We start from the raw sequence: 24,263 nt of genomic DNA, 5'->3' as shown, positions 1-24,263 counted from the left end.
TTCAGATAGGCCAGTATGACATCCGTTCATTCGTCCGGCATGCATCAGGAAAAGGACAAAGCGCAGCTATTCCTATTAGAGCGTCGAACACCATGTAGAAACAATAATTAATAGCCACGTCCTCGAAATTTTCTTTTTTATTGTCCTGCGCCTCTTTTCTTCTTCCCGTCTCTTTCCTTTCTCTCTTCATCTCTTCTTGGACGCAAGCAAGCTTGGAGGTCTCCACCCGGCGGCGATTCCGGCCACCGTCCGGCGGCTCCCATCCCTCTCCGGCCGCCTCGATCCGCCAGAACCCAGGCGGCGTCGCCGTCTCTAGGGATAGCTCCTCAGGGTAAGGCTGGCGATCCTTCTCCTGTTCTAGGGTTAGGGATCCTCTTCGTAAATTCCGTTCTAGAAAGTTAGGGATTTTGAGGATCGGGCCTTTGGGAACCGGGTCTCTCGATCTCCCGCTCCATTTCTCTCATGCAAACGCGTTTGCGATCTCTGGGTATGCGCGGGTTCTTTGATTTGGTGTCTTTGATGGCATTAGATTTGATTTCGGATGGGATCGTCTTCTCGGGATCTGTTGATTTGATAGAGGTTGTATGTATGTAATTCATGAAGGGTTTTTTTCCCGAGACGGATCTTTTCTTATATTTTCTATTGATTTAGTGGATTTGGAAAAATAATTAAACTCTTCGATGATGCTCCTGCCTTTTGTTTTCGTCTTCTTGTAATTTATTGAGTCTTTCGTGAATGGATTAAATATGTCAGCGAGGCAGTTGGCGGTGTACATAATCGGTGATCAACGGACGGGGTGCCAATAAGACAAGTCTCCTTGCTTGCCAAGGTATAAAGTAACCTTATAGGTTCCATGGCAGGACTCTATATTGCCTAAAGTTGCCTTGGTCGGGGATTCAACATCAATCCATTGGGCGTTGGCGTACTCTGATTTAAGTGAATTATAAGATTATCCATAAGGCTATCGCCATGTTGATTGAACAGTGAGCATTGCATGCTAAATATGGTTTGAATAAGGTGGTTTATGCGAATTTGTTGATAGGACCACATGGCATATTGCATTCTGAAGCATTCAAGTTTCATATAAGTAAGAAGACGATTGACTGGATAGTGGAGTGGTCATTAGAATTTATAGCCATCACCTGGTCTTTCATCTTCTCTACAGATCCTCTATAGCCAACCAGTGACTATAATGGTCTTGTCAACTGTTCCAGCCATGATGTTGTGGCTATCAAGTTACAACATAACTTCTAAGATTTTTTTTCCCTTTCATTTTAAAAATGTTCCTCGAGTGATCATGTTTTCTTTTCATGAACATGGTAAAACAGTTTCTGCAGTCATAGTATTCAAACTGCAGAAGATTATGGACAAAATTTATGATCTACGAACACATTATATTCACATTGAAATATTCTTATTCCTTGCATTGCTTATACTAGGCTGTTGTCTTGCATTTCATTTGCTTCTGCGGACCACTTCCTTAACCAGTTAGCAAATATGAACTATGAGGTGTCAATGAATGAGCGCTGTGTCAAGGATTTTAGTCATTCAACTATACGTATATTGAGAAGCTCAGAATCATTCCAAAATTTGGAGTATTCAACAAATAAAGTAAAGCAAATTCCATGACCATACTAGTGTATTAATATTGAATGGGTTTTTAATCCAGGCGATTCATCATGCAAGCAATATTTCTACCTATGTTTCTTCTGTTAATGGTTCTAAAATTGTGCACTTAAGAGTGCTTGTAAGGATTCAAATTACCGAGTGATCCATTGTCGGGCATCATGTTCCTCATCAAAGATCCGATCTCCAATCTTATCTACTGGTTCACATTTCAATATCCGCGTTAAAAAATAGGATAAGACAACTGTAATTTGTGTTGGAAACTGGAATGTCTATACAACAATTGAAAACTGAGTGGTTCTAGCATTGCTGGCTGCAGCATATCTGCCCGTTAATTTGTTTTTACAGTCAGTATGCACCAAATAGAGGGATATTTGGTGGCATTCGTAACCATATTGTTCCAATTGCATCATAAGAACTTTTTTTCTTCTTATTACTTTATACCTAAAGGGTCCATGAGTCACAGAATGACTGTTTTACAAACGCAGATCAGGAGATCCTGCACACGTGGGTGGAACATCAAGTTGACTAGAGCAGGAACAACAGTTAAAGAATAAGGTCATGCCGTTTTTCCCATTTTATGTTCTTTCTGTTGCAAGAATTTTGTTATTCTATATTGTGCTACCGAAGAATATTGTCATGTTTGGAAGAAAAGATGACAGAATGATGTACATGCATAATTATTATAAATGTTGTAATGTTTGTTTCTTAGTAACCTCTTCTATAAAACCTTCACATGAAAGGAAAAAAGCTGGAGAAGAGATGCTAAAAACATCTTATGAATCAGAATATCTTCTTAAATCAGATCATGGCTGAATTTTCTAGGTTAGGTCCTGCATCATGTTTTTGGGGAATTGAAGCAATATTTGACTATCTTTTCAAGCATTAAACATGTGCTTCATGTTATTTCTTCTATCTCCACATAAACTAGTTCTATATCTTGTCTTAAAGGACTCAAAGAAATCTCATTCATGTTTTTTACTTTTTTCAGGTATAGATCTACATATATAATTTGATGATCTTGCAAGCACCTTGCTTGAGTTATGGCTTCAAGTATACTGACAGGAGATCGAAGGTTAAAGTTCAACCATATCCATTTTCCTTTTTTATTATAAATTTACATTGGAAATATATTCATTTAATACGACCACAACCAATGTATCTAAAAAATCTTCATTATCAAAAAGAATCCTTTGCATACTTTATTTTAGTATGTGTTTTATAACTGAACACATTATATTTAAATCAACATATAACATGTTTTGTGATCTTCCTTTCTAATGACTTCTCTTGTTTTAATGCGTATGACACCTAAACCTCAGTGTCGTACACAATTTGATGATAAGAGAAGCAACCATTAGCTGCCAAGCACAAATTATGAACTACAAGTAAATTATATTTTGTAATTAACCTAATTGTTGTATATATATTATTTAGAATGTGCTTATATGCTATTTACCGCATAGGAAAAAAATTTCTACAGTGATGATAAGCAACCAGTTACTATCGAGACATTGTGTATAGTCTCTCTTTAGAATGTGCATATTTGCCTATTTACCTCTGGGAGATATTTATTCTACATTGTGAGCAAAGAAACTAGTAATTATGTTCTATGAGTAGGGTTGAAACTAGATCGGATACGAATTAGATATCAGTATATTGATATCCATATTTATTTTGTTTGACGAATACAAATATGGATACAGATGCTAGTTGGATGCAAGAATTCATATCCATATTTGTTTTAAATGGATACGGGTGTAGATCGGATATTGGAAGTATGAATATAAAAATGGATATAAGTTGAATAATTAAATTTCATAGCTACAGAATCGGATATATTACTAAGTAGATGGTAAATCAAGTTAATAGCATGTTAACGTGATCATATATTTTTCTTAAAAGTTCATAAGTGCTATATAAGATTATATAGGATTTTAAATAGAATCGGATATTTGGATACAAATTGAGCAGTTATCTATCCATATCCATATCTGCTTTTTTTGCAAATATAATGCATATGTAGGTATTAGCCGAATGCTCAAATTTCTATCCATATCCAGATAAATTTTAACACAAAAGACGGATCTGGACAAATATTGTCCAGTCCATTTTCACCCCTATATGTGAGCAACTTATTTATTATTGTTATCAACCTAAATTAACATGCACATATTTATGTAAATGTGTATGTATCATGCATATAATTTGTTTATCTGCTTATTTACCTCTTAGAAAGTGGGAAGTACATTAATATCTTTTCTAAAGTCTAAAACGTGCATATACACTCCTCAAAAGAAAATCTTAACCTTGCACATTTGTCCTCTATGACTAGATGACATGCTCCAAATGAAAAGATAGTGTTCGTAGATTAACTTAACATTTTATTCTTTCAAGGGTTTTTGCATTGTATTTAATTGCTTGTTTGCCAAAAAAAAAAGATGAAAAGAAAATATATACCATTGGCATGAAGTTTTAAACATCTCTCAAGATTTTCAAAATAAATAAAATTAAGAACAAAATAGTAAATAAATAAGTTGGGTTAACTTTTAAAACTTGGCCATACTGAGGTTAGAGTTACACAAGTCAATGCAATGTGAGAGGAAGGATATTTAGGCAAAATTTTGACTTTTGCATGCCTGCAGAATTCCCATTTGTTCAACATCTTTGTGTTTTCATGCCCACTTTGTTTATCAGAGCAAGTTACAAGATGCTATCAAATTTAACCAAATAAAAGTATATTCAAACTATGTGTATATGGGTGTTTGTTTGTGCATCTATATCATTGTGTATAGAGTACGTTCTTTGTTTTGTAGTTCTCTTTTCCCCTCTCCAAGTAAGGTTTTAAAACCTACATATCGTATCCATCAAATGCTTCATTCTTAGGAGAGGTGAGCACTAGTACAATACTAACAAATAATTTAATAGAGCCGTTGATGATTGTGCAGCTAAATGAATCTTAAATGCACCGCCTTGTCTTCTGAACTTTTCAGTACAATGGACAAAGAGTGCTTCCAGTCACTGTCAATTAAATTCCGCTAAGTGCTTTTGATATTTTTTTGAGCTTGCTTTTTTGCTCTGAAGCTTGATAACTATATGGCAGCTGAATTTATGATTATACAGTAACCATAATATTATCTTTGTGGTAACCTTTTAAATGAGTACCACTATATAAAATAATTTGCAACAGTTGAAGGATTGAAACCAGTACTGGTATGGTATCATGCGGACACATGGTATGCCTCTTGATGCTAGCAAAGCAAAATAGAGGTGAAATACCATGTAGTGGTAGATGGGGCATATGGGTATGGGTAAATTGGTATGGCTGGTCTGGACCGTTCTGCACCGGTACTTAAATCTTTAGTAATTTTAATGTTGCAAAAAGGAAAAACTCATTCAAATGTTTTTTCTTTAAATACTTCTTGTGCTGCATTAATTATTTCTTATATATTAATGCACTTTTGTTTGTTTAACTAAATTGGGTCTAGATTGTCATTTATTCTATCTCGATCCATTATTTCTTAGTTAATATTTTGGGATATACATACCAGTGGGCAATCTTAACTTCTCTAATTTACTTGTAGATGGGCTGCTACACGAAAATCTGGCATGACTGTTTTGGGCAAAGTTCCGAAGCCCATTAATTTACCCAGTCAAAGGTATTACTATTTCAAGATTGATTAGTTTACAGTCATTGTTCAATTTTTAGTGTTGTTTTTTCTTTGTAAATTAATTCATCCTCATTCTTGAAGGTTGGAAACAATGGTTTGGACCCAAATGTGGAAATTGTTCCAAAGTGAGTCTCGTTCTTTATCATTCTTTTCTTTACCTTATGAATATGATTTTCATACCCTGAACTTTTTGTGATGCACTGTTTCCTTTTTGAATGATCAAGAAAAATGCCCAGTTAAAGCTTATTGTTGCTGCATGACATGACTTGTGGTTGCCTATGTTAGGGGTACACTCACCTGGGGTAGCCGACCATCTTCGGCAGCGCCAAATGCATGGAGTTCATCTACTCTATTATCACCTAAAACTGATGGTAGTACTGGTTCGCCAAGCCATATTAATGCTCGCCCATCATCTGGGGGAAGTGGCACGCGACCATCAACTTCTGGTAGTGATAGATCCCATGAGCTTGCTTCTAATGCATGGGGTCCAAATTCACGTCCATCATCTGCATCGGGACTATTGGCACCAAATCAGACATCTATTGTAGCAACTCGCCCTCGAAGTGCAGAAACAAGGCCAGGAAGCTCTCAGCTATCTCGCTTTGCGGAAAATTCAGCAGAAAGTACAGCTGCATGGGGGTCCGCTAGAACTGCTGAGAGATTGGTATTGTTCTGGCAGTCAATGTGTTTACTATTCAAATTTCTGAATAAGATATTTCAACACATGTATCATTAACTAATTATTATTCATTGCTTAATGATCACACTAAAAGAAATCACTTCTCCCCTCTATATCCATGTATAATCTCTTATGCAGGCATGTAATTGGATTTTGTGCTTTACAGGGGCCTCCATCATCCAAAACTAACGGGTTCACTCTCAGTTCTGGAGATTTTCCAACACTTGGTTCTGAGAAGAATTCTGAGTTGCATGGTCAGCGAGGTGCTCCTCACTTAATGGTTTTTGCACTGTTATAAACATATTTTTTTGATTTTATGAATGAGATTAATTAGGTAAAATATATATCCAGTTAATTGATATATTATAAAACTATCAGGTTCCTGATTAGTATTTTTCTTGTACCTTTTCCATTGGTTTTCTTTGTCTTAAAATGCTTGGTGCTTATTGGCCATCTGCTGGCCTTCTGGTATTGGCTAGGGAAAGGAGTAGATGCTCCAGTCTTATTCTCTTCATACTGGCCATGTATGTGCAGACCAGTATAAATTATGGCCCCATAAGTTAGTATATGCCCCCCCAAAACAAAAGGGAATACGTCCAATTTCTAATATTGGTCATTGGACTAAAATCGCTTAATGACGTTACATTAGATGTCATAAAATATTTATCAAGACGGAAATCAACCTCTCAAAAACACTGCAAGGTTGGCCTAGACCTTGTCTCCTTGGTATTGAGTGAAGCCCTTTCATCCCAAACTTGTGATCTTCTGTTTGGGCTGCAACAGCACTCCAACCTGTCATGCACCATTAGTGCCCGTACAAATTTTTATTTCTTGCAATATATGTCTTGCATGCTTTCAGTAGTTGTTACAAAATCAACATGTTATTGAGACATATCCTGGATACCACCCAAAAAGCAACAAGAGCGAAGAATTAAGTACTTGCATGTATTTGGTACCAGCATGTCCTGCTATAAAAGGTCAGTTTCGACACAAGGACATCACCTCATTAGTTCTGCGCCATCACCAAGAGGTGCACTGTCTTGGTATGGTGCCGTATCAGGTAATGATACAGGTATCAGTATTGGCATTTCAACTTTGTTTGTCAAGAATGACTCTGCCTTACAACATAAAAAATAAAATATTAACTATATGGCAAACATAAATTTAATGGACACCACAGTAAGTTGACCAGTCAATGGTACTATAATTTTGGAAAGGAAATACCTGATCAAGTTTGATTATACTAACAGAAGAAAATTAAACATAGGTCGGAATGCTCGGACTTTTCATATCCATGCAAATACTTGAAGGTCAAACTTTCAATACTTATATTGGAGTGTTGAACATGACTCTCCAAATTTTGTGCCGAATATTGATTCTTTGAGATGATGTTAGTTGAACATTTCATTTTCTCAGTGCTAATGAGTGTCATGCCATTCCATATGATTTGTGCCCAGAAATGTCAATATTTCATAATTCCTAAAAGTGGAAGTTTCCAGCCAGTGTTGCAAATTGTATATGAACTAACCTATTCACATCTTTAATCACTACAAAATTCAGTGCAAGAGTTAAACCAACTTGCAGATTCATTCAATAAGTTGATTGTATGATATGCATATTTACATTCTGTCAACTGGCATCCTTCAAATTGTGTTTCTTAAACTACATAATCTGGTAAAATTGTTGTAACAATGATCTTGCATTTCTCTGTGCTCACCTTTTGACCGACAGTGGAAGCTGTCTATACCAGGACTAAAGTTCAATTAAGTGCCCAATACTGTTTTTCCTCCTATAAGTATCTGTTATGTGATAATGTGGCTTTGCTTTGGGAATACCATATAGCAGTTCAACTACACATGAAGATTATTTTTTTTCTTAGGAAAATCCGACATTATATTTCTGTATTCAATAAGTTGACTGCTGTATGCATGTCTAATTATCTTATTTTTATAGCAAAGGGTGTTCATCCTTCACTCTGTCAATTTCTTGAATAAACTCTTCATTCTTATATTTAACCTGGTAATCCAATGAATTTGGGGATTTGTAGGGTAACTTGTGAAAGTACTTTCTGAAGTATGTTTGCACCAAATTCCTATAAAAACTCACACCAACTGATTTACACTTATATTGTGGGTGAATTTATGTATCAGTTGTTATTCTACACTATGCTGGTTTAATCGCCTATTTGCTGTTAAGAGTTCTCAATGAGAACTTCTCATGTTGTAGCAAAGGTTGCATATGCACATTTTGAAATGTAAGTACATAAATGAATAAAATGAAAGACAATATATTATGACGCAAAACCACAAAAGGTTAAGTGTTTCAAAACAACCCTAAAGGTTTATGCATGGTCTTCTTTCATGGCATCTTATTGAGGTATTTTGAGGCTTGAGCAATATGATTTGTTGAATACTTGAATTGTTGCTAACAGGAGAAATCTGTGATGGATCATATGATGCTTTTACATAGACGCTTGGTTAGACTTAGATCATCTAATTTTTTAAGACCTGATATTTCTTATCTGGCATTTCATCCAGGTCCAGGTTATGGGTTGTACATGGATGGACTTTTTCCCCCATTTGTTTCTCAACAATTATGAGTTTTTACATGTTCCGGCTTATTATTTCCCATTTGGTGATTTTTTTTGTTGAAGTTACAAAAGATGTACTGCTTTTACAGTCAGGAATTGTAATCCAGAAAAAAGTGAAAATTCACAGGATATTCAGTCATTAGTAGTTTGTTGGTCACAGTTTATTCTGCTTCTAAGCACTTCTTGAAGCTCGAGGCTCGTCTTTCCAAAATATTGGCCACCTACTATCAGAACTGACCTTAGTTTCATGACCTTTATGTTTGTTCTTATTCATCATTGTCAAAGTCCATGTCTTGTGCTTTGCTAAATACAAATTCCAACTTGGTTTACAAAGAAAAAATATGATGATTATGTATTTTAACATTCCAATGCATTTTAGGCTATTTCAACTTCCTTCCGCTAACCCCACTGCCCTGCCCTGGGATAGTATCACTTCCCTGTATCCTCTTCCGTCTTAAGCTTCTTAGAGCTGTTTTGCATGTAAAGGTTCATAATATGTGTACCAAACCAATGCATTATGTTATGCTAGTTATTTTTATTTGTGTTATTGGCACATTTATAATATCAAAGAAAGGAATCATGATGAGCATAATCAGATTTGTAGTCCACCTATTTTTTGAATTTGTTGAAGGTTTTAGGAAATTAGCTGTATTTTTGTCTTAATACTTATCATTCAATTTTCTTATTTGTTACTCTCATTTCCAGGTCATAGTTCTCAAAGGCGTCCTGCTTCTGCTTCTGGTACAGATGCAGCACCAAAAGAAAGGCTGGAATCTCCTCTGTCTGGTGTGTTTACATTGTCATGCATCCTTAGGTTTTTAAGATCGTAGAGTATTTAGAACTATTTTTTCTTTCAACAGTTAAGTCCCTATCGTTTCAGATTTTGTTCACTGCTTTCCCATGACAATGTGGAATTTGCTTCCTCTCTTCCAGGGGATGCCAAGGTAGATGCATGTTCAGAGCAGGGAACTATGAATACCCAAAAGGCAGATAATTACTTGTATGTCGGAGGTGGGGCCCCACCAAACATGCACTGGCAGATGGAACCCCAGCACGTGCAGCAATATCCAAGCTTGAACATGACGCCTCACCAGTTTGACTCATGGCGTGGTCCTCCACTCCACTCTCCTGATGGAATTTGGTATAGAGGAGGGGGGTTAGGTGGTCCATGCAGACCAACTGGGCCCCCTGGTGGCTTTCCTGCCGATCATTTTGGTTATTATCCTCAGTTTCCCCCGAACTCTGAGCCTGTTCCTAGGCAGGGTGCTGGACAGGGTGGATACCGCCCCAATAATGGTGAGACATATCGTCATGTACCCCCTAATTCATTTATGGTTGCCAGTCATCCTGTTCTCCCAGCTAGGCCTGGAGTTTATCAAGCTCCAGTGCCCTATGATGGCTATCATGGCATGCCTCAAGCAGGCTTTTGCAGTTATAGTGAGCGAGAGGTCCCCTTCTTGGGAGTAGCTAGTCGGCCAGGTGTTTATAACCAGCATCCACATCATAATGGTAATCTTAACCCAGGACAGTTTCATGTAAGACCTGGTGGACATGATCCACCAATGGCGACGGAAAGTGATCAGGCTCATGGTACTCATCAAGGACAGTACAAGGTTTTACTAAAACAGCATGATCGTTTGGAGGATAATAAGTTACAAGAGACAGGGCAACCTGTAGTATCTAACCCACCACACTTGGATAAGGGAAGCAAACCGGGGGGTTCTGCACAGGAGGAAAGCTGGTGCACAAATAGCAGAAAGGATGAACAGGCAGTACTTGGGAGGTCAAAACCTGATTGTGAAGGTTTTTCAAAGCCATCGAGTGACTTTGAAGGTCATTCTTCAGAACCTGTTATCATGGACTCTCAAAATAATTCAGACAAAGCAACTGATGGCATTCTGATGAGACCAGAAACTGCTAATTCCGTGGCACACGATAGGCAAGGGTATCCTATTACTAAAAAGAATGCAACATTGATAGAGAAAATAGAGGGCCTAAACAATAAAGCTCGGAGTGCTGATGGCCACAGTGAAGTTACACCATTTTCATTCAGAGAAGAAAAGACAAAATTAAAGGCTGCAACTAGAAAGGCGGATCATTCTACAACAACAATCTGCTCTAATGTTATTCCCATGGAAAATGCTCCTTCATCTGGTATGGTCATCCCACCTTCTGGTGAGTTAAATTCTTCTACAATAAACAATGACCTGAAATCATCCAGTGATTGGAAAGCTGTCCCTGGGCCATCAGAATCACAAATCATTGTAGTGGGTAAGTCAGATTCTTCAGAACTAGGTGAAGTGGGTCATTCTCATAATTATAAGAGAGACAATGCAACGCGGGCTAGAGTTGACTATCATGCTAAGTCAAGAAGTAATAGTCAAGTTGATGATGGATGGACAAAGGAATCCCCTGGAAGAGACTCCTCAGTGATAATCAATGTGACAAATGGTGAGGATGGTCCTCAGGTAGGTGTTCATGATGGCCATTCTTCTCAAGAGGCTGCAACAGAGGAGTTGCATCATGCAATCAACAGTGTGTCATATACGTCCTCTTTGGATTCACTTGATTACCAAGCCCAGGTATGTAGCTTGTCTCATCTTCAGGATGCCATGGTTGGAATATATGTTTGACAATCATTTTAAGAACCCTGGAAGTCATTAATTTTTTTCAAAATTATTTTTTCTTGACAACTGGAAAAACTTAGTTTGGATTTTGGAAAGGATTCTATGAAAAGATCTTGGTTCTATGGAATAACTAGGAGATTGATGAAACAAAGATGTCGGGAAACTCCATTCTGGGACTATACGAGCCTCTCTTTTTCACGAGAAACCCATTACATTATATTATTTCTTCATCTAATAATTCGGTCAAGTAATAGCTTGAAGACAAAAACGATCCTCATATGTTGTAATCCTTATATATGGTGGTGCAATATGGCATTTCCTACTTGGTCTGATTTTTTTCAAGAAAATTGTAGTGTCGGCTAATGCTAAATCAGTTCAAAGAGGTTCTGATTTATGCAATTTTTGTGAAGAAGGTACGTAGACTTGTTCCAGATTGTGTTCAGAAATCAATTTTATTCTTAACAAAATTCTATACTTTCCAAGAAAAGATACTTTTATAACAAAAATAAATATTTATAGCTTTAGGCCATAATAATAGTAGTTGAAAAGCATCATGCATATTTTTAAGTTTTTTCTATTTAGGAGGAAAAGTCAATCCTCTTTAAACAAAGTAAACAGGGCTAACGACTACCATCGTCCTACTTCCTGAAGAATACACTTGTGTTCATATTGTTTCCTTTAGATTATGAGATGTTTTACCTTTCTATTATGTTTCTGGTAATTGTGTGTGAAAGGAAGCTGGGAGGTAAAATGCGACTAAATGTATGGTTTATGATAAGATGCTGTATATATTAAACGTTCAAAAGGAAAGGTGTGATTTTGATGCTATAAAATTGAGCATTTAAATGTAGAATGACTGCATCCTGAAGTAGGATTAAATTTAAGGGCAGTGGAAATTATGTTGTATACATGTTATTTAAATGCAAATGACAAAGACTGTTCCTGTAACTCACTGACAATAGTTCTAAGTTAAATTGCTTTGTGAAGGCTTGCTTAATGTTCCTGGATCAATCTGACGCTATTTTGTTGCCTTTACTCCTAGCGTGCTAAAATGAAGGAGATAGCTGCACAGCGTGCAAAACAGTTGCAGATGGAGGAGGAGGAACGGACAAGGGAACAAAAAGCAAAAGCTCTTGCAAAGCTGGAAGAGTTGAACAGGCGATCTTCTGCACAAAGCTCAAAACAGAAGTCGAATGATGCTATACCAACACGCACTGATATGCAGCATAAACAAGATTCTGGAGCTGATGCAGCTCTGAAAACTGATGCAACAAACAATGAAGTGCCAGGTGTTATGTTAGCTGAGAATTCTGATGCACTGATACAAGCAACTGATAGCAAGCCTAAAGATCTTCATGCACCAGCTGAGTTGCCTTCAGATGTAGCTTCACATACCTCAACTAATGTTACCCAAGATTCTGCAGTTTCCCATGACCCATCCTTGGTCCTCAAGCAAGAGACTAATAGTACTGTGGTTGCTTCCCAGAAAATGGGTTCACATATTCATGATACTAGTATTTCCAAGCATAAGCATATGGGCTACAGAAGAAGGCAAAATATGTCAACGGAAAAAAATGCAGGCGAGAAGCTAGTTGCTTCTGGGAATATGGAAAGCCAGAAAAATCTTGTTGAGATGGCTGTACATGCATCAATCAGTGATAGCTTGCCCCATAACGAGGATCCTTCTGTGCAGCACAAGAAGAAAAATACTAAAAACTCAAGAAATAAGAACAAGCTAGATGAGGCTCCAATGAGCTCCACCACACCATCCTTAGGACAGACTGAAGAGGGCATTGAAAAAGGTCCAATTGATTGCCAGAAAACTCATCCCCCAGCATCAGTGGTGGAGACTGTTTCTGTTCCAGCTCAAAATTCTAGTGAGATTCCAGGAACACAAGGTTCCAAGGATGTTATAGTTACATCTTCCAAGCACGAGTGGTCCAAAGCAACTGAAGAAGCACGTGCTAGGACTAGCAACCAATGGAAACCTCAGCCTCCTAGGAGGTCAGCAAGAAACCAGCAGGGTATCAAGCCTGGAGACAAGTTTCATGCTAGTGAGGCTGTCGTCTGGGCACCTGTAAAACAACAAAACAAGAATGAGCAGCAGCCTGTGGAAATCAGCCAGAGCAATATGACTGATGCTGGCAGACAATCTTTGGAGAAGAAAGAGCATGATATTCAAAATGGTATGAAAACAAAGAGGGCTGAAATGGAGAGGTATGTTCCCAAGCCTGTGGCCAAAGAAATGTCACAACAAGAAAATTCCCGGCAACCTTCTTTCCTCAAGCAGGGAGCATCTAGTGATAAGTCTGGGAAACCTGAATTTGATTCTAGGAGTCTTGATAGTGGCAGACCTGATGGTTTGGTAGTTGGAAAGACAGAATTTCCTGCTGATACCAAGAATGGAGAGGAGAATAAACCTAGCAGGCGTGGCAGGACACATGCTTCTTGGCGTCAAAGGAATTCAGCTGAATCTGCATCAGCCTTTCAGAGTTCTGGTGAAGGTTCAGGCTCTTCTGGTGCTAAAGTTGTCCAGAACCCTTCTGATCAGCACCAACTGTTAAAGCCTGATAGCCAATTAGAAAAGCAGTTTAAATCTGATGAGTGGGACAGTAATAATGATAATGCAGTGCCAACCGAACCGATTGCCTCACTTGCTGGTGTGAAGGATGAAGGAATAACTAGCAGACAAAGGCGCCAACAATTTAAGGTCCATAGAGTTGCAGGAAATAATCATGCCCCTGCTGGAAACAAGGATTTGCAGACTGGGATAGATGATAAAAGTGATATCCAAACTCCAGCCTCTGACTTAAATGAACCTGATTTAAGAAATGCTTCAAAAACTGAGAACAAGAATTCTGGTGGTGAGCATATGAGGTCTCATTGGAAGCCGAAATCTCATGCCAATTCACATAAGCAAGGAAATAGGGGCAATGGAGGGCAAAGAATTGCTTTTCATAGTGGCAGATCTGACAAGGAGTTTGCTTCAAAAGGTTTTGAGAGTAATTCCTTGCAGGAGGATGCTAACGCCCTTATCCAAAAAAATGGAGTTGGTGAATCCCATCAAGAAGCTAAACGGTACATGAAGGTTACTGTAGATCCATCAAAGCAGCAGATCCATACCCCAAACCAAGATGTGCCAATTAATGCTGAGCTAGGCCCAGAAAATGTAGAAGCCCAGCATGAACATCAGGTTATTCCAGCACCACGACGACATGGACAGCATAATGGGCGCTTTAATAGAGGCCAAGAAGCAGCTTATAGAGGTAGGGATCCAGGGCAAGATGCTGGCAGGCAAAATTTTCACAGAAATGGTGACAGGAGAAAAACTAACTCACAGTATGAGTACCAGCCTATTGGGCCTTATGACAAGTCCGGTGATTCATCTCAGTGGAACTCTCATGTTGGTGAAGAAGCATGGGACGGTTCCCAGGCTCCAGGACTGAGGTACAGGGAGCGTGATCAGAATCACTCAAGACACGGCAGTCAATTCTTCAGGCGGAGCAGTGTTACTGCAGTTCATGTTGGCGAGCCTTTTAATAGAGGCTGAATGTTGATACAGGTATGTACATGGAACAACTTATTCATCAATTGCCTCATTATGGTTCAGATCTTGTTTTGTCAATATTAATATGTAAAATTCTAGATGCATAAATGCAGTCTATAGTTTTGAGTATGATTTCATCAAATTTATGATTAATCACGTTTGGCTGGCAGCATGCTGAAGAGCCTGGTTGGCATGACACTTAGGGCATCGTTGAGATCAGTTAGCCATGCATTTTGTTGACCTGGTTATTCCCTATGCTGGATTTGATTAGTAATTAGTTCCACTCCTTGTACTCCATGCGATGCCTCGGTCAAAGTGAGAGTTGAAGCTAAATGGGTTTCTCCGCAAGCAGGAGACTGGTTTGCTGGATTTAGGATGTTATGTTGGACTGGACTTGTTTTGCTTCCATTCCTGAATTCCATGTCGAATTCTTTTAAAAACCTGAAAGTCAAATGAATTCTGTTGAAGGAGGCATATTTGTCAGTGGCTTTGATTTTACCAGCTGTGTTGAAGTGTGTTGCGTTTAGTTCCAGCTTGTTTACTGTGTATGAACTCCTTTATGTGGAACCTTGTACATACTTGTGAAACCCTATGATGGGCAGAGCATGGAGATTTTCTTTCTTTTGACATAGCAGACCCCTCTTGCTATCTCAGCATGCTATTAAACACTGGAATGCATCTTGTCCTTCTGCCATTAGGCTCTTCTTAACATATAATTTTTTCCCTTGTGCCATCTTGGTATGCTTAATCAGTTTCATGTTTGGTGTAAATATTCGTCACCAAATCAATCATGTTTGATGCTTTGTTGTTTTGTGAGAAAATAATAGAGATTTTTTTTTAAAAAAAGGGAAAATAAGAAGATAATAGAAAATTGATGCTTATGATTTTAAGCTGCTGATCTGAGATGATTTTAAAAAGAGTAAATAAGAAAATAATCAGCACTACCGAAATGTGGAAAACCAAAATATAAAGAAATCAGCAAACCAGTTCTCCCTTTCCAGAATCCAGTGTTTTTTTTGCAGAATGTTGCATCAAACCAGCTTTCGTTTCTTACTCTCTTTTTTCAAGTCATCCTAAAATATTACGTCAAGGAGTTCGGATGAATATGACAAGCTGATTGGCAGCCAGGTAACAACCTCTTGGGCTTGTCTTTACTTGAGAGACCCTTCCTTTTGATACGTTAGAGCCTCTCGTTCTTGTTTATTCGTGCTTTATTTTGGATCTTCTACTCGCCTGTAGAAATGCTCTTTTGCTTCATTCCTTCAAGCGGTTTTCTTGGTATACTAATGGATAATGTGTAGAACATTAACGTAAATAAAAAAGAAAATAAAAAAGAACATTAAAAAGGAACCGAAATTAATGCTATAAGTGGAGATATAGTCATTTTACTAAAATTTGGTTAATTTTTCGCGTTCTAACTAGGAGAAGCCCTTACAATGGTCCAAATGGTATATCTCACACCTCGATCGTATTTCTTAACTAGTTGATGTAGTACAAGACTGAGCTGGCTGGTTTTATGGTCGGCTACCAAACCACATAGAAGCCAGTGGATTCATAGCCGAAGAACCCAGCAGTTAAATAATTGATTTATTCTATTTTATTCCTTGAGAGAGGGTGCGAAGAGATTCAAGGTTTGTTTGTTTTTGCCTAATTTTTGGATTTTGTAGTCGAGTAGTCCTACTATATTCCCTTTATTTTTTGCTCAGCTTTTCTATTTTAATCGGTGCGTAGGGTTTAGTTTATACTAGATCATTTTGGTTGATTAATGAAATTTTTGTGGAGTTTTTTTTTCCATTTTTCCTCTTGTTTATTATGCATCTTCCTTCAACAGCACATGGATCAAGGTGCATCACCTGTTCAAAGAATTAAATATCTCATAAAATAAGTAATATTTTTTTTTAAAAAAATTGCAACTAAATGTCGAGCACTTTTTTTTCCTTCCCAATTGTGTTGTTTTTACTAGTTTCTTCTAAGTCCCACTGATAGATAGTTCCCCCAAAAGCCAGATAGTGTACCAAAGATTGCCTAATTTTCTCATATGATTTTCGACGCTGCAGTGCAAGGCTAAGAACTACAATTCATCTGGTGGTGTAGCTGACTAGGTGTAACCAACTGAAAGAGTCTGAAATTTTTATTGCAGGGCTGTGTTGCTTCAGTCCTACTGTATCCACTCCCCAACAACCTATCAGAAAAATTAACTAAAAAATCAAGAAATATAACTAGCTACCATCGTTGTATAAATGATTGTGTCCTCTTACTCCTGCCTTTTTCCTGACTTCAGTAAGTTATCTCCCTCCCTCTTGTTGTTACTAGCCTTTCCATTTTGATGAAGAGTCAACACCAATCTCCTCAAACTGCATTTAATTGTAAACGACTTCTTACAGTCTTTAATCATACACTGATAACTAAACAATGTATAAAAGCAGAAAGAAGTTCAATCAATGCTGATATTTTCTAACCTTTGATGGATGCATAGAGATCAACATGGCTAATCTTGCCTAACTCAATTGGTCTACCGTATATTGCATCTGGTAAAAGTAATTGCATCAGATGTAGATTTCTGCAGCAGAGTGCATGAACTATAAATAAGAAGGAAAAGGAGAAAGTAGCAGCAGCACCAGCAAACATAGAAAACAAATTAAGATTGCGAGGCGCTCTTGCTACTGTCACCATCTCTTCCAAATAAGATCAAACTCAAGGATTCAAAAAGTGATCATGGTACAGATGAAGGTTGGAATACAACCTCAACATCATGAGGTTGTAATCCAAATATAAAGAGAATTGGCCATGATAGATAGACAGTGAGACAATCCTGAATATTCATCATGCTTTCTCATACTTCCTCCATTTTGTATCTCCTCATATTTTTCAGTAGAAGCACTCTCAAAATGCTTGAAGAGTCTCATGCAACTGAGCAAGACTGCCAATCATAGAAGCACAGCTTGGTGATATATGCAGACCTTGTACTGCTTTTTAGCTTGAGACCTTCCAATTTCTTGATGCACCAGAGAAGCTGAATTTAAGGTATGTTAGATTTATAATTCACCTCCAACAATTACTTTTGCTGTTCTGTCAAATCTGGCATCTTGAACGAATTATTGGTTATATTATTTGAAACCTTTCCTTCAAAAATTGTCATTCGAGGTAAGAAAGTCTAGTTCAGTATGAAAGTAACCATATCTGGCCAGAGTTTGTAGAAATGAACCTTTTGTAACATATTTACTGGTTAACATTTATGTTGACAAGGTTTAGTCATATGAATAGACTATGAACAGCCTTTAGGAGCATTCTTTACTTACCACGCCTGAATTTTGTTTCTATAGGTTGCCATCCCCATGAAGGTTCTATCTTGCCACTCCTCACAGCTTTCATAATCAATACATCTGAATCCAAAGCAATGCTATATATATAGCACTCCTGAAATTTTTCAATCAACCCATACTTGGAATACAGTGGCTAATGCTTGTTGGATTCACCAGATCTTCCATTGCAATGATTCCCTTTGCAAACACTAATTTGATTTCGAGTGCAGAATTTCCACATATATTCTTTGCTGCCATCAACATCTTGATTGGCATCCTTCTCCTGCATCTGAAATTCTGAATATCTAGAGATTCCCAAAAGAAGACCTTCAATTCATCCTATTTCCTGGCAGCCCAATCTGGTCCCTCCATTAATCATATCCTCCCCTGCTTCCCAGATTACCCCATGTACCATTTGTTCTTACTGCTGCAATTCTTACTTTTTAAAACATTCATAACACTCAGAAACAGCGGAATGTAAATCGTTCAGCTGGCATTCAGAAAGTGAAAATATTAAATCCGATCTCTTTGATGGTAATCATGACACAAAATGATAGCAAGAGAAGGGTCTCATGATCAGTAGAAGAAGAGCCAAAGGCCAGTGAAAAGCAATTTAATCTCAGGAGAAAGAAAACAAATATGTATATATTCCCAAAATGGGAATCTATTGCAGCTACAGATCTTATTTCTTGCACATTGCACAAGTGGAATTGGAATACATGGATCGGTCAATAGATATTCTTGATGACCTTGAGTCCGAGCAATATCAACCACAAGAGGCGAGATATGGAGCTTTCGCATAGTCATGTTGCTGATAAAGCTAGGTAATTGCTGGTGATGGATCCGGTGCCGCGACAGCATGGCGAGACGGAATTGGAGGCTAGGGTTTTGCTGGAGAGGATACCTGGAAATGGTTTTCCCCTTGTCGTGGAAGACCATTATATTACGAGAAAACCTAGTGGTTCTGAAACTGTGTTCTCAATTCAGAGTTAATTTGCTCCAAAATCACTAGATGAAAACAAGTTCGTGGAAGATTTAACATTATCCTACATTTCAACGCTAAACAACATTAATGGTGAGGCAAAGATCATCGTGCTTAAATAAAAGAATCAATACTTCAAGTACAAAGAATGAAGGAATAACAACCAGTTGTAAGCTGCAGGCCTAGTTCACAACCCTACCACTACAAAATAATTGATATCTCCCGGCGCTATATTTGGTCTATGCCGACGCTTTTAAGCGTCGGCGAGTTTCTCACCCACGCTACCCAAAGCGTGGCTCCCACGTCGGGCAGGTGGGAGTGGAGCCGGTTTAGGCCGACGCGTGAAGAAAGCGTCGGCGGTCTATGCCGACGCTTTAAAGCGTCGTTAACTATTTTCCCTTACGTCGGAAAACTTCGACCAACCTCGGCACTATTGGACTACACAGACGCTTTAAAGCGTCGGCGAAGGTGGCCTATGCCGACGTTTTTAAGCGTCGTTAACTATTTTTCCTTACCCGACGCTTTTAAGCGTCGGCAAACGTCGTTAAAGGCCTGCCATTTTTGCCGGGATTGTGCCGGTGGCTTTTGCCGACGCTTAAAAGCGTCGGCAAATGAATTTTTTTTTAAAAAAAAATTTATAAAAGTAATTTTTAATACCCTGTACACATTTAATTCTAACAAAACAAATACACTAAATTCCATATATAACAAAATACACGTTACAAACAAGAACTTTGATTACATTCATATTATCATATTTGATTACATTGTACTTCAAAAACATTCTAAAAACATACAAGTCAAATTTCTACGTACACAATCTACAATATGTATCAAGGGTCGGCATCATCATCTCTCCAATATTGTCATTAAGCTTGGGGCGAGCCCAGTCAACCAAGCTCTGCTCCTTGCTCGGGCGAGTCTTGTCCACAGACTGGTCTTCTTAAGCTCTGCTCTGCTCCGCTCCTTGCTCGGGCGAGTATTGTCATTAAACATTAACCTACTCCAAAAGTCACAAAAAATTGCAAACTACTCAAACAGGAGCTGCAGCATTAAAGACAAACCTATCATCGTCTGACTCATCGATATCCTCATCTGAGTCTGCGGAGGTAATGGTTACATCTGGTTTCAGCTGGGCAGACTGAAGCAATGGAGGCATTACAAAATTCATGTATGGAAGAAAATCCTGTCCTAAGCACTTGCATAGTCTGGCCCATGCCTACAAGACAAAACAAGGAATTAAATGATGTGACATTGTGACATATGGGCTACCATATACTATTTCAAGCTAAACAATCTCAAACATACCTGTAACATGTAACTTGTTATTGGGTCGTCTGTCTCCAGCTGAGATCCTTGCAATGTCATCAGCACTTCCATTACCTAGCATGACATAATCAATTAAATGAGTGAGATTACAACAACTAATATATCATAAGATCATCAGCTGAACTCACAGAATCAACTATTGAAGATATGGATACAGTTTTAGAAAAAGAAAAGGCATGAAAATAAAAGGCAACAATGACCATCAAATCCATGACTTAAACTACAAAAAACAAGAACATGCGTTACAGCAGTATACGACTCAACATCAAAACTCAAAGCATTACAACTCACAAAATTCTTAGCCACTAACATGCTGTCCCAAAAAAAGATGCGCATAAGTTTTTTGAGAGACTGGGTTCAAGTCTAAAGGATCTATAGGAGACAATATTGTATAAAGAATTTGAAGTATAAACTAATAACAAATGAGCTTCAGTCCATAAAAGTATCGGTCATTAGTAGCATAAGAAGATCGGTACACTGCCAGAGTTCATCTCAATGTCTAAAAAGAAGTGATCACAAATCTAAATCCAACAATGTTGAAACTGAAATACAATTTGAAGTAGATTAGGTGATGTCCTTACAGCAACAACAGCAAGTTGCTTTGAGTTGAAATCAGCCTCCTGTAACCTGTCAATGATGCAGTTAGAAATGCCATCAGGAGAGAAGAATCAAATGGCAAAGTACGGTAAAAGCAATATTTTAATATAGAAAAAGAACACTGCAAAGTGTCATCTTGAGAAAAATGATTCCCTATACAAAATGGATAAGAATGCAAAACTGCAAACCCGTATATATGGAGAAATGATGTATCGGTCAAGAGATCTTTTTCATAAAGCTGCATGCAAATTAAATTGCTACGTTTGTAGACCTGCAATTAATAGAAAAGAAAAGGGCTGGTTCTTAGTACAATTAAATCAGAGAACAAATTGATCATGAATATACATATGATCAAACATGGGTTTTGGCACATTACACACAACATACATCAGATTATACAAACAAAAGCAAACTAATTGATACTGTTCAAGCAGTCACCCAATAAAGAGAAAAAATCATAGTGGCGTCAAAAAGTTTAAGGATCATAAATTTCATATTTGGAACATTGAAAAAAGAAGAAGAAGAGCTGGCTCTCAAGCACACAGAGACAGGACATGTTCTAGTATAAGTTTAAGGTGAGGACTGCATCTTACTTTAAACCAGCTCTTTAATAATATGTAGGTTTCTGACCCTTTTTATGAATCTCCTGTTGGGTGTCCTTTGATTTGCTTGTAGATTTGTGAAAGAATGGAAGAAATATCTGGAAGAGGAGGCCAGAATTATGAAGGATGTGCCTGGGTGGAAGGTTGGCGAGAGTGTCTACCACTCCGGCAACTGGTGAGCTCCGACTAGATGTGTGGTGAGAGGGTGCGGTACATACTCTCGGTTTCAGCTGGATCATCTGAATTTGGCTGGAAACTCAGACTTTATCCATCATGTCTGCAACTGAAATTTCTCGTCCGTGCATTGTAAACCCTTCTACTGATTCATCTTGCTTGGACAGATGGAAGGGTTCGTTCAGTTAATAATACCATAACTCGCAATAACTTTTAATTTTGTGTTCTTGTCTGCATCGGCGGCGATGATTGCTGGAGTCTTGACTTGTTTGTGAGAAATGCCTGGGGATTGCTAGAGAAGGAAGGCAGGTACCTACCTAGATGCACATCTGGATGAAGCTGAATACGCTTGGTTTGCATGCTTGAATGCTGATTGGCTTTTGGTCATAATTACCACAATCGATCAGATTAGAGATATGGATGGAAATTTGTCTCGGTGACGGCCGGCATTTTCCCGGGGGCAGGGGAGCCATCGCAGAGGAGGGGGCAGGGGGCGGCGGCGGGGGCGGGGGCGGGGGTTGGGGCGGCGGCTGGAGAGGCAGCGGTGGGGGCGGGGGTGAGGAGGAAGTCGTCCTCGTCGTGTGAGGAGACGATGGACTGGACGAAGGTGATACCGAAGAAGGAGATGAGGTAGATGAGAGAGGCGACGAGGCCGACGATGGCGAGGAGCTCGGTGAAGCCGACGACGTGGAGCGGCATCGACGATCGGATCTTCTCGCGCCACCGCCGCATCAGGATGACGAGCGAGGCCGCGAAGAGGGCGGAGAAGAGGAGATTCGTGTGCCGGATAGGGAGCGGGAGGGCATCCGACGCCTGGATCCGGCCGCGAACGTAGGAAGTATCCTCCGGGTTGGCGGCCGCTGCGCTCTGGGGGAATCTCCGGCGGACGTCCATTGGGGAGGCGGCGATGGGAGCCAGAAAGGCGGAATGGACGAGGAATGGGGAGGGGGTTCCGTTTTCTCTTCGATCTCTGGAATGGGTTGAGGGTGGAGGGCGGTGGCCGGGAAAACGGAAAGAGAGAGACGACTTGTTGGGATTTAGGAATGGGAAATGTTGCCTTCCGACGACGCTTGTTAGCGTCGTCTTAGGCAGGGGACTACACCGACGCTTATTAGCGTCGTCTTTTGCCGACGCTTTTTACAAGCGTCGGCAAAGTTTGACGCTGGACCAAAAATTGCCGACGCTTCTGAAAAGCGTCGGCAAAAAAGCGTCGGTAAAACTTATTTTTTCTGTAGTGTACAGTTCTTCCTTATCTCCCCTCTTGTTCCAGTGAGCACATCGATCAAACCCATGTGAACCATGGCCTTGCAAATTTCTTTGCCCATTCCGCTGAATGGTACGCATAATCCTTCACCAATGCAGCAGTCAAGGGGTTACCTGTAGCAATGTCTGATCTGAAGTCAAGACTCCCTTTCCACCGATCAAATTCTTAGAATAAACATTATCCAAAAGAATCGACGTCATGGCATCGAGAGGAACCGATCCATCACGAGCACTCGATCTTGGGCATTTAGCCCTCAACTTTCTAGCAAATGCTTTATTGATGGAACGGTCTTGCCGGCGTGTGTCATTGATGAAGTATGACCGGTCAGTGAAGCTAGAGCAGTGGGTACGTCCTACAGAGTGAGCACCAGAGTGCGCCACCATCTCGTCCATGGACAGCCCTTTACTTGCAAAGCTCTCAATTAGTTGTGTTGCATTGAAGAATGGTCGTGGGAGCTCCTGACTTGCTTCAAACTCCCGCGAGATCCTTCCATCTCGTCTGCCAGAAGGCATGCACGGCATAGTCGATCAGCCCAAACTTGCGGACGCTGTCACGAGCAGCGAAAGCGAGGATGTCGGAGCATGACACGGTCTTGGGGCATCGATCGGGCTTCGACTTCGGCCTTGGCCTCATCGATCACTTCAAATCCTCGTAAGCTTGGATTGTTTGCCGAGCTTTCTTTCTCTGATGGCTGCCCTGGGATCGAGTCCAGGAGCACAGAAGCATCACAACCCTGAAGAGAAGGAGAGACACACCCACAGCCAACGTTGTTTCATCATCATCAACATTATCATACATGCTGCAGATGGTAACAAGAGGAAAAAACGAAGCTGCTTACCCTAACAAAGCAATCATGGAAGTGCATTCGAATGAGCCTCGCAGCCAACCCTGGATCTCGTGCCAAGGCCTTGGTTACAGTTCGCCTGACAATTCCTTCTGCCCATGGGCATGTCTTTCGATAGAAACCTACTTTCAAGGGCGGGGATGATGCCGTGGCCACCATTGAGATGGCAAGAAAGAAAACCATGCCATAACACATTGGATGCATTTGAGTTGAGCAACTCATCTTGTTTGTCTGCGATAGTAGTTTTGTCTTAAAGACAGAAGGTGATGAAGAGGTATTGTTTGCCGATGAGTATTTATGGGCTTGGAAAATGGAAACTTTTTTGGAATGGGATGGAGGGTGGAAACTTATCTACTTTGTCCGGGCTTGTTCAACTTGTTCCAAGCCGACAGCGGCTTAATCTGCTTACCATTTTATTTGAGGACAAGG

The 24,263-nt window shown here is 39.3% G+C and overlaps 2 protein-coding genes and 1 pseudogene across 3 annotated transcripts; 1 reads left to right on the top strand and 2 right to left on the bottom strand.

The window, feature by feature from the left end:
* Window positions 1-152: 152 nt before the first annotated feature.
* On the top strand, window positions 153-15,434 carry LOC103721585 (protein MODIFIER OF SNC1 1). Its single transcript, XM_008811851.4, has 11 exons — window positions 153-331; window positions 2,115-2,184; window positions 2,618-2,701; window positions 5,211-5,285; window positions 5,379-5,422; window positions 5,583-5,961; window positions 6,143-6,239; window positions 9,272-9,352; window positions 9,500-11,148; window positions 12,236-14,755; window positions 14,911-15,434. The coding sequence occupies exons 9-10, from the start codon at window positions 9,538-9,540 to the stop codon at window positions 14,741-14,743; spliced, it is 4,119 nt and encodes a 1,372-aa protein (XP_008810073.2). The 5' UTR covers window positions 153-331; window positions 2,115-2,184; window positions 2,618-2,701; window positions 5,211-5,285; window positions 5,379-5,422; window positions 5,583-5,961; window positions 6,143-6,239; window positions 9,272-9,352; window positions 9,500-9,537; the 3' UTR covers window positions 14,744-14,755; window positions 14,911-15,434.
* A 4,533-nt stretch (window positions 15,435-19,967) lies between these two features.
* LOC120106959 (ran-binding protein 6-like) lies at window positions 19,968-21,733 on the bottom strand. Of its 2 annotated transcripts, XM_039120132.1 has the most exons (5): window positions 21,544-21,733; window positions 21,139-21,221; window positions 20,935-20,980; window positions 20,333-20,407; window positions 19,968-20,243 (listed from the first exon to the last, which is right to left on the bottom strand). In XM_039120132.1, the coding sequence occupies exons 2-5, from the start codon at window positions 21,192-21,194 to the stop codon at window positions 20,058-20,060; spliced, it is 363 nt and encodes a 120-aa protein (XP_038976060.1). In that variant the 5' UTR covers window positions 21,195-21,221; window positions 21,544-21,733; the 3' UTR covers window positions 19,968-20,057. The 2 variants fall into 2 exon arrangements, with proteins under 2 accessions (XP_038976060.1, XP_038976026.1); XM_039120098.1 differs by lacking the exon at window positions 21,544-21,733 and having other exon boundaries at window positions 21,139-21,537.
* Window positions 21,734-22,946: 1,213 nt separating this feature from the next.
* LOC103721586 lies at window positions 22,947-23,762 on the bottom strand (annotated as a pseudogene).
* Between the last annotated feature and the right edge of the window lie 501 nt (window positions 23,763-24,263).

Source organism: Phoenix dactylifera, chromosome 1 (genome assembly GCF_009389715.1).
Source record: "Phoenix dactylifera cultivar Barhee BC4 chromosome 1, palm_55x_up_171113_PBpolish2nd_filt_p, whole genome shotgun sequence".
Taxonomy (NCBI): Eukaryota; Viridiplantae; Streptophyta; class Magnoliopsida; order Arecales; family Arecaceae; genus Phoenix; species Phoenix dactylifera.
Note: the sequence above shows the minus strand (reverse complement) of the source record. Positions and strands in the feature narration are given on the sequence as shown.

Coding starts and splice junctions, on each gene's coding strand:
- LOC103721585 (XM_008811851.4), top strand. CDS start 9,538: ATGAATACCCAAAAGGCAGATAATTACTTGTATGTCGGAGGTGGGGCC. Junction 11,149..12,235: donor CACTTGATTACCAAGCCCAG/GTATGTAGCTTG, acceptor CTTTACTCCTAG/CGTGCTAAAATGAAGGAGAT.
- LOC120106959 (XM_039120132.1), bottom strand. CDS start 21,194: ATGCAGCTTTATGAAAAAGATCTCTTGACCGATACATCATTTCTCCAT. Junction 20,981..21,138: donor TCATTTCTCCATATATACGG/GTTTGCAGTTTT, acceptor CATCATTGACAG/GTTACAGGAGGCTGATTTCA. Junction 20,244..20,332: donor TAACAAGTTACATGTTACAG/GTATGTTTGAGA, acceptor TTTGTCTTGTAG/GCATGGGCCAGACTATGCAA.